At 63.1% G+C, this 14,655-nt stretch overlaps 5 protein-coding genes across 5 annotated transcripts; 3 read left to right on the top strand and 2 right to left on the bottom strand.

The window, feature by feature from the left end:
• Positions 1 to 787: 787 nt before the first annotated feature.
• On the top strand, positions 788 to 2,771 carry COLE_00080 (uncharacterized protein; the record flags this gene model as incomplete). Its single annotated transcript, XM_018420249.1, has 3 exons — positions 788 to 1,013; positions 1,130 to 2,164; positions 2,281 to 2,771. The coding sequence occupies 3 exons, from the start codon at positions 788 to 790 to the stop codon at positions 2,769 to 2,771; spliced, it is 1,752 nt and encodes a 583-aa protein (XP_018281089.1).
• A 530-nt stretch (positions 2,772 to 3,301) lies between these two features.
• COLE_00081 (uncharacterized protein) lies at positions 3,302 to 5,100 on the bottom strand (the record flags this gene model as incomplete). The annotated part of the gene is made up of 3 exons (XM_018425206.1): positions 3,302 to 3,338; positions 3,408 to 4,128; positions 4,296 to 5,100. 3 exons carry the CDS (start codon positions 5,098 to 5,100, stop codon positions 3,302 to 3,304), a joined length of 1,563 nt encoding a protein of 520 aa, XP_018281088.1.
• A 1,682-nt stretch (positions 5,101 to 6,782) lies between these two features.
• On the top strand, positions 6,783 to 8,385 carry COLE_00082 (uncharacterized protein; the record flags this gene model as incomplete). The annotated part of the gene is made up of 4 exons (XM_018422382.2): positions 6,783 to 6,832; positions 6,865 to 7,822; positions 7,856 to 7,995; positions 8,031 to 8,385. 4 exons carry the CDS (start codon positions 6,783 to 6,785, stop codon positions 8,383 to 8,385), a joined length of 1,503 nt encoding a protein of 500 aa, XP_018281087.1.
• Positions 8,386 to 8,608: 223 nt separating this feature from the next.
• Positions 8,609 to 9,698, bottom strand: COLE_00083 (uncharacterized protein; the record flags this gene model as incomplete). The annotated part of the gene is made up of 5 exons (XM_018420723.2): positions 8,609 to 8,946; positions 8,978 to 9,161; positions 9,257 to 9,476; positions 9,526 to 9,635; positions 9,669 to 9,698. 5 exons carry the CDS (start codon positions 9,696 to 9,698, stop codon positions 8,609 to 8,611), a joined length of 882 nt encoding a protein of 293 aa, XP_018281086.1.
• A 225-nt stretch (positions 9,699 to 9,923) lies between these two features.
• COLE_00084 (uncharacterized protein) lies at positions 9,924 to 14,531 on the top strand (the record flags this gene model as incomplete). The annotated part of the gene is made up of 3 exons (XM_018420722.2): positions 9,924 to 10,794; positions 10,828 to 13,379; positions 13,425 to 14,531. The coding sequence occupies 3 exons, from the start codon at positions 9,924 to 9,926 to the stop codon at positions 14,529 to 14,531; spliced, it is 4,530 nt and encodes a 1,509-aa protein (XP_018281085.1).
• Between the last annotated feature and the right edge of the window lie 124 nt (positions 14,532 to 14,655).

The following is a 14,655-nucleotide window of genomic DNA, read 5'->3' on the forward strand; positions in this document are numbered from 1 at the left end:
GTGCCTCGCTCGGCGCCGTGCAATCGAGGCGATGACGAGCTGGCGACGCGCGGCGTGTTTGGCGGCGCAGGGCACACTGGCGCGGCGCGAGTGGACGCTGAACACGGTGAGGCTGACGCAGGAAAGCGTATGCAGGAAAGCGTGAATGGTGCTAGTGAGCTTTGAGCAGCGATGATGAGGACGAGAGAGAGTTTCAAGAGAGATCTGGAGAACGACGAGATTGAGGGTGGAGGGTGGAGGGTGGAGGGTGGAGGTTTCCCACGCCCTTGCCTCATGCAGCCTCAAACAGCCTCACACACGGCCACCCCATAATCCTCCATTGAATAGACTAGACCACAGGACTCAATTGCCGCAGACAAGTAGCGTACGCACACTGTCGCTTGCTTGGCCTATTGACCCAAGGTCTCCGTCAGGTCGCTGCAGTTCTGCAATCGCAATCATGGCGGACATGCAGGACAATGCTCCTAGGACATCTTATCACCATCCCCCCAGTTCTCCCAACCCCCCTCACCCTTGTGTCAGGGATTATGCGTAACCTACGCACGCCTCCCCCTGCGCCCTCCCTGCGCCCCCTGTCTAAAACGCATGTCACTCAGGGCCGCAAAGTTCGATCCGGCAATTCCCACCGAGATATCTCTGCTCTTCTCTCCGGCTGATGCCATGCTCTGTCTCGTTCGCGCCGCTTTCTCGCTTGCCTCTTCCACTTGACGACGGCCTCCCAGCTACCCACATAGAATAGATATCAGCTGCACATGCCTGCTCTCTGCATCTCTCCACTAACCTCACAATGATAGCAGCCCTGCTCTTCGCCCTCGCGGCGGCAGCGCATCCCCAACACTCACACACACACGCCCCCCGCGCCCCCGCACCAGGATGGTCCGACCGTGGGTGTGTGCAAGACAGCGCCGCCGCCCGCGTCCTCGACACGCTCGCATACCAGGGCGCCCTGAACAGCCCGGCGCACTGCACCAAGCTATGCGGTGACAACATGTACTCGTTTGCTGGTGTGGAGAGTGAGTACGAGGCGGCCAGTAGGGCCGCCACCACGGGCTGCCTGGTGGCGAGGAGCAGGCTGGACGTAAGACCTCCTCGCCTCGCCGGCTTCCTTCCAACGCGCGGCTAACCCCAGACGGACAGCAGTGCTACTGCGCCCGCGAGATGAAGAGCACGCCTGCGTCCGCGAGCGACTGCACGTCCCCATGTCCCGGCGACGCGGGTGAGACATGTGGCGGCGCCACGTCCCTCCATCTCTTCGAGCTGGTCGGTGCTGGTGCTGGTACTGGTGCGAGCGCGAGCGGTGCCGCCTCTAATGCCGCGTCTTCGGCAGCCACGACCGCCTCCGCCACCGCCGCCGCCGCTGCCGGCGCAGCGCCCCCCGCCGTCTCCGGCACGGGCGACGCCGTGACGCAGCAAGCGGCCGTCCCGGCGTCCAGCGCGACAAAGTACGTGTGGGCACACCACATGATTGGCAACACCGAGTTCTACACGTCCGCGAACTGGACGGCGGACGTGGATCTCGCCAAGCGCGCGGGGATCGACGGCTTCGCCCTCAACATGGGCCGGGACGCGTATCAGCCGCAGAACGTCGAGTGGGCGTATGCGGCAGCGGGCGCCGCGGGCCTCAAGTGTTTCTTCTCGTTCGACATGACGAGCTTTCCGTGCATGAACGCCAGCGATGTGAGCGCCGTCGCCGAGCTTGCGAAGAAGTATGCCGCGCACCCCGCACAAGCTATGTACGGGGGCAAGGTGCTCGTCAGCACGTTTTCAGGCGAGCGGTGTACGTTTGGCCAGGCGAGCGTCGCGGCTGGATGGGACGCCGTGCGGCGCGCCATCGGCACAGAAATCTACTTTATGCCGTCGACGTTCATGACTACCGCCCAAGTTAAAGAGGGGAGGTGGTACGACGGCCAGATGCATTGGGACGCTGCGTGGCCGCAGGGCCCCGAGGCGCTCACGACGCAGAACGACACCGAGTGGATCGCCGCCCTCGGTACGAAAGGGTATATGCCTCCCGTGTCGCCGTTCTTCTTCACCTACTACGGAAAGGACAGCTGGGACAAGAACTGGATTTATCGTTCGGACGACTGGCTCCTCGCTACCCGCTTCGAGCAGGTCATCGGCATGCGCGACAAGGTGGACATGCTTGAGCTGCTGAGCTGGAATGGTGAGTGCGGAGCCGAGAGCCGCGAGCCGCGAGCCGCGAGCGAAGCGAGCAAGCGAGCGGCGGCCGGTCTCTAGGTTTCTCCGAGCAGAGTGCAGAGAACGAATTGCTCACACCAGACTTCGGCGAGTCGCACTACATCGCGCCGGTGCCCGCGGCCTCCGCCCAGCCCAAGTCGGACGGGTGGACGCGCGGGATGCCGCACACGGGCCTGCTCTCACTGGTGAAGCACTACGCGACGGTGTTCCGCACGGGCGCGCCGCCGGCCGACGAAGGCCTGTGGCTCTGGACGAGGCCGCACCCGAAGGACGCGACGCCCAACGCGCCCTCCCTCCCGCGCCCCGCGCGCGCCGACGACACCGATGACAACTTGTACGCTGTCGCGTACCTCACCTCGCCCGCGCGCGTGCGGATCTGGAGCGGCGCCTCGAGCGCCGCGTGGGACTTGCAGGCCGGCCTCGCCAAGCTCAAGGTTCCTAGTGCGGCGGGCGCTGTCGGCGGCGAAGTTACGCGTGACGGCAAGGCCGTGCTGCGCTTCGATAGTGGCAGTTGGGCGTATACCGACAAACCGGCAGATTACAACTTTAACTACTTTGTTGGCGAGGGGTGAGTTTAAAACGTAAGCGGAGGCGCTGACGGAAGCACCAAGGATGGCGGTGGCGGCGGCGCCACTTCGGGCGCACCCCGCGCTGGTGTTGCCCTTGGCGCAGGGATTGCTGCGCTCGCCGCGCTCGCTGCGCTTATCTAGCCCCAATGAGACGAGCTGGCCTCGCGTGTAGCGTTAGAACTAGACACGGACATATGTACTCTGCTTGCGATGGGGGTGGGGGAGGGGGGGGGGGGAGAAGAGGGCACAGGGAGAGATCTCGCAATTGGTGCCACTCAATGCCGCCCAGGCCGGAGCATGTTTTAGCGCCGCACGACGCGTTGTGCCTGCGTCTATATACTTGTCAGTGGCAATGGCACGGCGCTCAAGATGCTAATCCGAGGGCCATGACCTTTACGGCCTTGCCTTAATACTCAAACTACCGCCGAGCACGCCGACGCATCCAGTATCTCATCTCCATGTCACACTCTACAGGGGACTGCGTTCCATATAACGAGTCGCGGACTATTTGATGTTGCTGCTCGGTATCCATCTTACAGGTTGGCCGACACGCTGGTGACGGGCCAAGTGCTGGTTGTCAGTGTGCGTTCTGGGAAGGGAACAGGTTGGGTGGTGTCCACCCTTCCCCACTCCACTCACTAGGTGCCCTCGTCGGTCCGCTTGTAGCCGTACTTCTCGGAGAACGCGAGCGAGTCCTTGGGGCCGCGCGCGCCGAACGGGTACGGCTCAGGCTTGGGCTTCTCCTGGTCAATGTAGTGGAGGATGGGCGTAAAGATCTTCCACGACTGCTCGAGCTCGTCGTCACGGACAAAGTTGGAGCGGTCGCCCTTGAACGCGTCCAGGATGAGCGCCTCGTACGCCTGAGGCACCTCGACATCGGTGAAGCGGTCCTTGTAGGTCAAGTCAAGCTCGGTGGGGATAGCCTTGGTGATGAGGCCAGGCAACTTCGAGTTGAGCTTGATGTACACAGCCTCGTCGGGCTGGATGCGCATGACGAGCTCGTTGCGCGCAATGTCGGTGAAGATGCCCGAGGTGACGTCCTTGAACTGAACACGGACCTCGACCTTGCTCTCGTTGAGCGCCTTGCCGGCCTTCATGATGAAAGGCACGCCCTCCCAGCGAGGGTTGTTGATCCAGAGACACAGGGCGGCGTAGGTAGGGCAGGTGGAGCCCTTGGGGACAGTCTCGTCGTCGAGGTAGCCAGGCTCGCCGTTGCCAGCGACGTACTGGCCGAGGTACATGTCCTCCTTCTTGATGGGAGGGATCGACCGGAGCACCTTGACCTTCTCGTCGCGAAGGTCCTCGGCGGCAAAGGAGACGGGACGCTCCATGGCCAGGATCGACAGGACCTGCATAAGATCTGGGGTATGGTTAGTCACGGCGTCGGCATACATGAGTCAAGGAGATGGGATCCAAGCACAAACGCCACCTACGCCGAGATGGGCAGTCCCATCTTGACGCGGCACTACCATCCTCCCGCGCAGCAGCCCCCACACAGCAGAACGTCACAGACGCTTGCGTACTCACGGTTCTGGCAGACGTCACGGATGATACCGAACTCGTCAAAGTAGCCACCACGGCCCTGGGTGCCAAACGACTCCTTGAACGTAATCTGAACGTTGGACACCGAGTACTTGTTGAGCACGGCATCGAGCACAATGTTGCCGAAGCGAAGCACAAGCAGGTTCTTGACCATCTCCTTGCCGAGGTAGTGGTCGATACGGTAGGTCTCGTCCTCGTTCCACTCGGCCTTGAGAGCCGACATCATCTCGCGGCACGACTCGAGGTCCTTGCCGAACGGCTTCTCGACAATGATACGGTTGCCGCCGTTCTTCGAGTAGTTGTTCTTACGGACACCAGCAGCGACGTCGGTGAAGGCCGAAGGAGGGAGCGCCATGTAGAAGACGCGGTTGGCCTTTTCACTAGGGCCGCGCTTGCTCTCCATCTCGACGAGGTGCTTCTCGAGCTCCTGGTAGCCCTCATCCTTGTCGTAGGGTCCCGAGATGTAGGTGAGAGCCTTCTTGAAACCCTCGAGTCTCTCATCAAAGTCGTCTACGCTGTCGTCCTTCTTGATGTAGCCGGTGACGCGCTTGTGGAACTCTTCCTCAGACATCTTGGTGCGGGCGTAGCCGACAATGTGCACGTCCTTGGGGAGGTGACCCTGGCGGTAGAGGGTGAAGAGGGCCGGGAACGTCTTCTTCTTCGCGAGGTCGCCTGAGGCACCAAAGACGACGACAATGGTCTCGTTCTTGAAGGCCTCACCGAGAGCCTCGAGCGAGGGGATGGAGCCGCGCTTGGCGCGCGAGGGCCGAGGAGAGTTGGAGGCGGCCATGATGGTGGATGGATGAAAGCTGCAAGGCCAGTCAGTGCGATGGACGATGCAGGGGAGAGTGTGAGTCGCTGGAGCGGATGTGTGGGTGTGAGTGTAGCCGAGGTCGGACCGGCCTCATGATGCAACGCCCTCTGGTTAAAGGGGGCGGAACTTTAAATTGTGGCAAGCCCAAGGGAAGGCAGGTGAGGGCGACATGAAATAGATCGTGACGTACCTCTGACTGGAACAATTCACAGAGAGCAATCGCAATCAAGAGGGCGACGTCGGCGGCGGGGTGCGAGTAGCAGTCGAGAAGAGTTGAGCGTGGGAGTGCAAGAAGAGTCGTGGACGGATAAGAACAAGTATTGTGGGGGATAAAGCAGTCAGGTGAGGAGGCCGGAATGGGAATGATCGGGGCCGAGCGTGCGCGTTGTGACCAATCCAGCTACGTCAGCACCTGCGGCAATGGAAGGATAGGATGTATGCAACAGACACGCCCCAGAAACGTGCACCAACATGGGAGAAGCACTAGACATGCGTTGCGACTCTTCCATGTCATCATTGCGCATGCGCCGACGCTCATATCTTGGCTGAACGTTGCAGAACGGCGATGCACTCGGGATGGAACAAGGTGGACGTCCCCAATGATCGGTGGAAGACCGGACCAATGGGCCGCTCAGGACGTGCGGCAATGGCTTGGGGGGTCCCAGGTGATCCCTCTACTGCCATGGCTGGATGACGACGGACTTACGGGGCTCGAGTGATGAGAGAGTGGACGAGCTGAACGTCTTTTGTGTAGAATGTGAGTTGGCGTGAGTGAGTGAATGGAGAGAAAGAGAAAGAGAGATGTGGTAATGGCCAGAGTATGATGATGGGAGGAGGAAGGTCGGTCGGTTTACAGCAGTAGAGTGGACACGAGTGCATCATCGGCCAGGGCAGTCAGTCCATGCAGTCCGCCCATGCCATGTCACCCAGGCAATTCCTCCCAGGTGCCATTATTCAACGCGACTCTCATACCCGAAGAGGCGGACTCGCCTTGGTCCGAGATCACTGCTGATGGCATGGGCGGAACGAGCAGCGACGAGATGCACAAGGTGGTCGTGGGCCAGGCCCTGCTCGCAGCTGACCGACGGGCGAGGACGGCCTCACGATCAAAGTGCAGCATAGTCAAGACAGCCACGCACGCCGGCTCTTGCGGGCCGAAGGCCGAGCGGACCTTGCCATGCCGCCCCCGCACTCCGTTCTCCGCATCCTGCACGCAATCAATCCTCACCAGAACATATTCGGACTGACGGGTAAGTCATGTGACCAGCACGTGGTATACTCGTGTCATTCTTTTCATGAGCAGTATCAAATCCAGAGTCGTCGCGTTTCAGGACAGGCACACAAAATCAACGCGATTGGTCCAACCTCATGACATTGTCGCGTGGCACTACCCTGAAGCCAGATGACCAGCCATCCCTGCTCCTGCCATTTACTTTGCTTTTGCTGCACGAGCCCCCTCCTCTCACCCGTCGTGTCGCCGTCGTTGTCCTCGTCGCTCTCTCCATCTCCACAATCCCCCTCCACCCCGTATCCTCCTCCATCTCCTCCCTCCCCTCCCCATCACTCTCTCTGTGAGAGTACTCTCCCGTCACCTGTCTCCCACCTTGTATCCGGCTGGATCCGGAATCCCAACTGCAAGGCATAAACAACACAACATCATGTCAGGCGTGCAGGCCACTCCTGGCAAGCGCGGCGCCAAGCGTGCTCTGTGAGTACTTTATCATTCTGCGCTCACACCAGGCCTCCCAATACGCCCAGCTCTCTCCCTCCCACACCACAGACTCGGCGTCGACGCGACGACGATGACGACGACGACTCACAAGACTCCCAACCTCCAGCGAAACGCCAGCTCGTTGCGCCCCGCTCAAGCCTCCCCGAGCACCTGGCCAACCTCTTGACGCTGCACCACGCCTTCAACATCGCCCTGTCTCTACACATCGCACAACACCCACCCGTCCTCCCACCACACTCGGCGAGCGCAACCCGCGTCGGCGTGCCGAACGTGACGACGTTCCACGCGCTGCGCAGTGTGGTGGAACGCACCGCCGGCCGGCGCTTCGGGCGCGAAGAGCTGGCGCGCCTCGCCTGGCTGTGGACGTGGGACGGCGAATCCCTGCCCGCAGATACGGAGGACGACAACCCGTTCCTCGTGCGCCCGGCGGTCGAGTCCGTCTCGGGCCTCAGCTACCTCATCACCGTGACGCGCACGCTCGAAGCCGGGCGGCGGGTGCACACGCACGGCATCGGCATCGAGCTCGAGATCCAAGCCGGTGAGACGCGGCAGCTGCTCCTCGGCGGCGCGCCAGGCGGGCTCGGTAACCGCGGACAAGGGGGAGGCATGCGCTTGATGGGCCGGTGGAATGCGGGCGCCGATCTGCGCCAGGACGAAGTCAGGCGGCGCCTCGAGCGCTGGGTCGAGCTCAATGGCGGAGAGGTGACGCCCCTCGAAACGGCGCATCTCCCGACGCCAACGACACGGACGTCAGGCCGCTCAGCCATCCCGCCCATCCCGTTGCTGCCATTACCCAAATTTCCCTCCGTGCCTTCAGCGGGCAACCTCTTCTCCTCGCCCGCCATGTCCGAAATGGGCCTGACTTCGTCCCCGAAGAAGCCCACGCTCCTCTCCGATCCCTTCGAGATCAAGGAGAAGCCGGCGGCCGGCACGCCCGAAGAACGCAAGAAGGCGCTGTTCGCGCGCGTGAGTTCCGACCGCAAGCCTCGCTGACGACAGATCAAAGCCCGTTCCCGGCCTACGTTCAGCGAGTCCCTGGCCTCAAGCTCGGGCGTAATCCACCGCCGGTCAGACCAAGAGGAGCTGAAGCGGCGCGCGACGCTCAGCCGCCTCGAAGGCGTTGCCGAGGGCGTGTGGATGTATGTCTCCCCTCCCTCATTGTCGCTGACGACAGGATGTTTTCCGCCCCGCCGCCAGGCTCGGGAAGCGGGACGCCGCGCGCGCGCCGCCGCGCTCTCCCTTTCTCCGAGGTGGCCGAAACGGTGGTCCAGAGCTCCAAGACACCGATCTCCATTGCTGAAGCCGAGACATCGCTCCAGATGCTCGTGGACTTGTGTCCCTTCTTCGTGACTTCCAAACGCGTGGGGCGGCACGACTGGCTCGAGCTCCGGGCTGAGCCGCCGTCGTCGCCTGGTTCTGTCCTCTCCAGCCCCGGGATTGCGGGGCCAGCGAGCCCCGGGCGCGTGCGGCGTACTGGCGGATTGAGGGAGGTGCGGGAGCGCATCCGGCGCGAGTTGGGCGAGGCGTAGGGACGTACAGGCGTGGGCGTAGGCGTAGAGAGGGAGAAGTCAGAAGTTCGATCGGCACGATGCCGTTTCTTGTAGCCTACTATGGTAACATGCATTTAATCAAACAGTTCCGCACGCGGCGGACAAGTCGCATCGGTTCGCACGACTCACCGCGTCACATACCGCCACTGACACCCCATTCCCTGTGTGGTACAATACATGCCGACACTATGCACATGTACAATCAGTAGTCGTCGTCTGCCTCGCTCGACTCTTCTCCGTCCGCTACATTCTGCGGGGCTGGCGGCGGGGGCACGCTCTTCTTCCCGCTCTTGCCGCCGCTAGTCGACGACGCGGCGCTGCCCTCGCGCCAAACCGGCACGCTCGCAGCCCCGCTCTTCTCAGGCGACGCGTACGGCGACGCGCTCTTCGCGGACGTCGGCGGCCGCCCGAGCCGCGACGGCGGGTGCGGCGGGCGCGACGCAGGCGGCGCACTGCCGCTGTGGCCTTGCGCGAGCCGCGCCTTCTTTAGCGTTGCCTTTGACGGCGACGACGCCCGCTTGCCGTTCCCGTTGAGAAGTTCTGGCGTCAGCGCAGCAAGGGGTGGGCTTACTCTTCCGCTTGCCGCTCAGGCTTTCGGTGTCGCTGTCGTCGCCGGTCAAGTAGGGGGACGGACTGGCGCGCCCGTCCGCGCCCAGTCTCGCTTTGGCGGCCGCGACGCGGCTCGCACCACGGCGCGTGCTCCCCGAGAACCCTAGGCAGGAGGCCAGGTGCGGTGCGTACCGGTTGGATGTGACCTGATGTTAGCGAAAGCATGGTGAGATGCCACAGTGCCACGGTGCCAGGGTGCCACAAGTCACAATCAAGCCGCGCACCCTCTGCGCACACTCACACTTCTTCCACACACAAGACAGTCGAAGAATGCGTTCCCCGCCGCGTCGACACGCCCGCTGCCACTCCCGATGCCCGTTCCACCGCCCGTACCCTTCTCCGGGCCGATCGTATACCCGTTCGGCCGCACTGTGATACCCCGGGCAGGACTGCTCTCGCGAGATCCCACAGCTGACGTTGACCCGCTAGCCAGCGGCGCGATCGGGACATGGGCACGACATCTGGTGTCAGGAGCCCTTACCCGCGCCTCCACGGCCGGAATAAGCTCACCGTGTCCCACACGTCGCGCATACAGCCTGCCCGCGCTTGACTTCGCGGTGGGCGGCAATTGTCGTAGTCAGTACCTGGTCCGCGAGGAGGTCGGCAAAGATGGCCTCGGCCTTGGTGTCAGCTCCCCAGATTTCGAAACGCACCAGTGCTCGGATCTCTGGATCGCCCGGCATGGTAAGCAAGATCAAGACGATGAGGAGGAGAGGTGCGCTCGTCCTCCTCGGTTGTTGCATGAATGAAACCATCGCCGCCGCCGCCATCATGCGTCGCCTCGATCCTCGGAGATCAGTGCACCTCCACCTCACGTGATGCGGCACGTGGCATGACGGCTGAAAGTTGAGAATTTCTGTTGGTGCGGCGTCGTGTTTCATTGCGTACGGTGCATCTCCAACAACACTATGGCACCACCAAAAACAAGCAAGAAGCGCGCGGCCGACAGTCCCGCAGGCAAGGCAAAGAAGGCGCGCACGGACGCGCCGGCGGGGCCGGCGCCGCGCGCCGCGCCCGCATTCACGTCGGCGCTCAAGGCCGAAGAGGTCGACTTCCCGCGCGGCGGCGGGACAACACTCACACCGCTCGAGGTCAAGCAGGTGCGGGCGGAGGGTCGGGCAGAGGCAGACGCCGAGGGCAAGCCGAAGCCGCGCAAGATCTCGGAGCGGCACGCGAAGCGGCTCAAGAAGGCGACGGGGTCGGGCGACGCTGCGCGCGCCGAGCGCGATAAGGACACGATCCGCGTCGAGGAGCTCAGCTACAAGCGCCTTGTGCCCGGCACACTCGTGCTTGGGAGGGTACACACTGTGCTTCCCCTGCACCTTGTCGTGAGCTTGCCGAACAACCTTCTCGCACATGTTCCGATCACCGAGGTGTCCAACACGCTTACCGCCGCACTCAACAAGGAGATGAACGACGACGAGGATGTGGAGATGGAAGACGAGGAGGAGGAGGAAGGCGGCGCACCGGAGTTGCCAGAGCTCTTTGCGCCGGGGCAGTACGTCGCGGCCAAGGTGCTGAACGCGTTCCCGACGGCGAGTCAGGCTTTCGTCGCCCAGTACCCCGTGTCTGAAACGACCAAGCTCGCCGCCCGCATCGAGCTCACCCTCATCCCGGAAAAGATCAACGGCGAGGTCGCCAAGGCCGACCTCACAGACGGCTTCCGCATCACCGGCGAGGTGCTCAGCAAGGAGGACAAGGGATACCGTGTTGGCCTGGGGCTCGGCGAGTCCGCCCCCGGCGTCGAGGGCTTCCTCCGCAACGAAGAGGTGGACGGAGGTGAGTGAACACGTCGGGCCCAGCTGACTCCAGAACTCATCCCCGGCCAGCTCCTCCCCGCGATCGTGAAGACGGCGACGGCAGGGGGCCGCGTGCTCCAGCTCAGCATCGACCAGCAGACACTGATCCACTCGTGCCTCACTGAGGTGTCGAACATCGGCTCTCTGCTGCCAGGGACGCTCGTGAGCGCCCTCATCACCGCTGTCGTGCCCTCGGGTCTCAACGTTAAGCTGTGTGGGTTCTACGATGGCACGATCGACCTCGCCCATCTCGGGCTCGGCGAGGACGAGATCGAGGCGCGCTTCAAGATCGGCAAGAAGCTCAAGGCGCGTGTGCTCTACGACTTTGTGGCTGCCGGCGAGCGTCGCTTTGCCCTCTCCGTCCTCCCGCACATCTTTAACCTCTCCTCCCCGCTTACTGGATCCAAGGAGCCGCTCGAGGAGGCGGTTCCTATCGGCAAGACGCTGGCGAGCGTCAAGATTACCCGGGTCATTCCCGACTGGGGCGTGGTCGCGCGCACCGACGACGGTGTCGAGGGCTTCTGCCATATTTCGCACCTCACCGACGAGCGTCTCGCAACGTTGTCACACAGCACCGTCCAGTTCAAGTCGGGGACATACCACCGCGCGCGCGTGATCGGGCACTCGCCGCTTGACGGCGTGCTGCTGCTCTCGTTCGAGCCGCGCGTCCTGAACCAGGTGTTCATGGCCGTTGGCGAGCTCGAGGTCGGCCAGGTCCTCAAGGGCACCGTCAAGCGGCTCTCTGACAAGGGCCTGTTCGTCAACGTCCAGGGAAGTGTGGACGGTGTCGTTTGGCCCCTCCACTACGCCGACATCCGCCTCAAGCACCCCGAGAAGCGCTTCAAGCCCGGCTCGAACGTCAAGGCTCGCGTGTGGGCGCTTGAGCCGGCGCGCAACCGTGTTGTTCTCACTCTCAAGAAGAGCCTTGTCGACTCCGACCTCCCAGTCCCGAAGGCGTTTGACGACGTCAAGGAGGGCGAGATCACGCCTGCTGTTGTCTCCAAGCTTCTCGACAAGGGCTGCCTCGTTGACCTGTTTGGCGGCCTGCGCGCCTTTGTGCCCCAGTCTGAGGCTGCACAGGGTTTTGTCGCCAACCTCGCTGACATCTTCTACGTCGGCAAGCCAGTCACTGTGCGTATCACCGACGTGGACACGGAGGCAAGCAAGCTCGTTGCCTCCGTGCGCCAGGCGCTCCCCACCGCTGTCGCGGCCGAGAAGCTCGAAGTCGGCGCGGCTGTCAAGGGTATCGTCGCCCAGATCCACGCCGAGCAGGTCGTCGTCACGCTCGTGCCTTCGCAGCTCACCGCACTGCTCTCGCTTGCCAACCTCTCCAACCACCGCGGCATGGGCGTCGACGAGCTCCGCAAGTCCCTCAAGACTGGCGAGAAGCTCGACGACCTTGTCGTCGTCTCGAAGAACGAGAAGTCGGGCCTCCTCATTGTCGCGAACAAGCGCCGCGAGAAGGAGAAGATCCCCTCCGGCGTCTCTGCCGCTGCGCGCTCCTTCGACGACCTGCAGGTTGGCGACGTCGTCCCCGGCCGCGTGGTTGGCAAGACGACCGCGGGCGCCATGCTCCGTATCGGCAAGCACATCCGTGGACGCGTGCACCCCTGCGACGAGGCGGACGACCTCTCGAACGCGGCGGGCACCGGTGCGCTCCGCGTCGACGACAATGTGCTCTGTGCTATCCTTGCCGTCGACAGTGCCGCCCGCACCGTTGACCTTTCGACGCGCAAGTCTCGCGTCAACCCCGATGCCAAGGTCAAGGTCGCGGACCCCGAAATCACGTCCTTCTCCCAGCTCAAGGAGGGGCAGGCTGTGCGCGGCCTCGTGCGCTCCATCACGCCGGCGGGCCTCTTCGTCTCGCTCGGCCGCAACATCACCGCCCGCGTCATGATCAAGGAGCTCTTCGACGACTTCGTCAAGGACTGGAAGCCTCGCTTCGCGGTCAACCAGTTGGTGGCGGGCAAGATCTTGTCCGTGTCCGACGACCGCGCTGAGATGACGCTGCGCACGAAGCCCCGCGAGAAGGCGCAGGCCGGCAAGGGCAAGCTCCGCATCGGCGACTTCGCCGAGGGCCAGAAGGTCACCGCCGCAGTCACGACCGTTGAGACCTACGGCTTGTTCCTGCGCATCGATGGCTCGGACGTCTCCGGGCTGTGCCACCGCTCTGAGATCGCCGACAACAAGAAGACTGATGTCGCGGCCGCGCTCAAGGGCTTCCGTGTGGGCGATGCCGTGCGCGCCGTCATTATTGCGCTGGACAAGGAGAAGGGACGCGTTAACTTCTCCATCAAGGCGAGCCACTTCGCCGACGAGTTCGAGGGTGCGAAGGCCGCCGACGATGACATGGATGAGGACGAGGAGGAAGGCGAGGACGAGGATGAGGAGGACGAGGGGATGGACGAGGACGCTGAAGAGGGCTCAGAAGAAGACGAGGAGGAGGAGGGCTTCGACGACGAGGAGGCTGACTCCGATGCGGACCTCGGCCTCATGGGCAGCGATGACGAGGACGTCGTGCGGCTCGAGGACGAGTCTGACGATGACGAGGAAGACGAGGAGGAGGTGAGTTATCCGCTTTGAGCATTGCGTGAGCCCAGCTGACGGCAGATTGACACAGCACCTGCTGGCTCCTCCAAGGCTCAGAAGAAGGTCTCGACGGCTGGCCCCATCGCCGTCGGTGGCTTCGACTGGGCTGGCAACGCGGCCGAGTCCGACTCTGACTCCGAGGACGAGTCGTCTTCAGATGCGGAGGAGACCGTCGCGCCCAAGAAGAAGGGCAAGGGCAAGGTAGACTTGACTGCCGACGCGGCGTCGGCCCGGCCCCAGTCCGAGTCTGAGTTCGAGCGTGCCCTCCTTGCGTCGCCCAACTCGTCCTATCTCTGGATCCAGTACATGTCGTTCTTGCTGTCGCTGCACGAGGTTGACCGTGCTCGCTCGCTCGGCCGGCGCGCGCTCGACCGTATCGCTTTCCGCGAGGAGGAGGAGAAGCTCAACGTGTGGATGGCGCTCGTCAACCTCGAGCTCGGGTTCGGCACGGCCGAGTCGGCCGACAAGGTGTTCAAGGAGGCGGTCCAGTTTAACGACGGCCGTGCCGTGTACACGCGCTACATCGACGCCTTGATCGCTGCGGGCAAGGACGCGTCTCTCATCGAGGCGACGTTCAACAAGATGCTCAAGAAGTACTCTGCGTTCCCCGAGACATGGGCGCGCTTCGCCGAGTTCCACTTCTCATCCACCTCCCCGTCCGCCGAGAAGGCGCGTGCCCTCCTCCCGCGCGCCCTCCAGTCGCTCGACAAGAAGGAGCATGTGGAAGTTACGAAGCGCTTTGCGCTGCTCGAGTACAAGCTTGGCTCGGCTGAGCGCGGCAAGACGCTCTTCGAGGGCATCCTTGAGCGGCACCCCAAGCGGCTTGATGTCTGGAATGTCTACGTCGACGCCGCAGGGCGTGCGGGCGACATGCCCACCGTCCGCGGCCTCGTTGACCGCGCGCTGTCCACCAAGATGAACGCTAAGCGGGCAAAGTTCGTGTTCAAGAAGTGGCTTGCGCTCGAGTCGCGTGCGGGAGACAAGGCCGGGATGGAGAAGGCCAAGGCGCGCGCACGGGAATGGGTTGCGGAGAACGCAAAGGTCGAGTCCGAAGGCGAGAGCGAGAGCGAGAGCGAGGGAAGTGAGGGGAGTGAGGGTGAGAGCGACGATGAGAGCGACGACGAGTAGCATATAGATTCGGATTGCATGCATGGTTCTCAGCACGGCGGGGTCAAGGTGGTTATGCCGTTGCCCTTGGCAGTCTGCCTGACTGCCCCACTTTCCATCGGACTCGGTTCACCTGTGGCTACCG

Source organism: Cutaneotrichosporon oleaginosum (assembly GCF_008065305.1).
Source record: "Cutaneotrichosporon oleaginosum strain ATCC 20508 chromosome Unknown ATCC20508_contig01, whole genome shotgun sequence".
NCBI lineage: Eukaryota > Fungi > Basidiomycota > Tremellomycetes > Trichosporonales > Trichosporonaceae > Cutaneotrichosporon > Cutaneotrichosporon oleaginosum.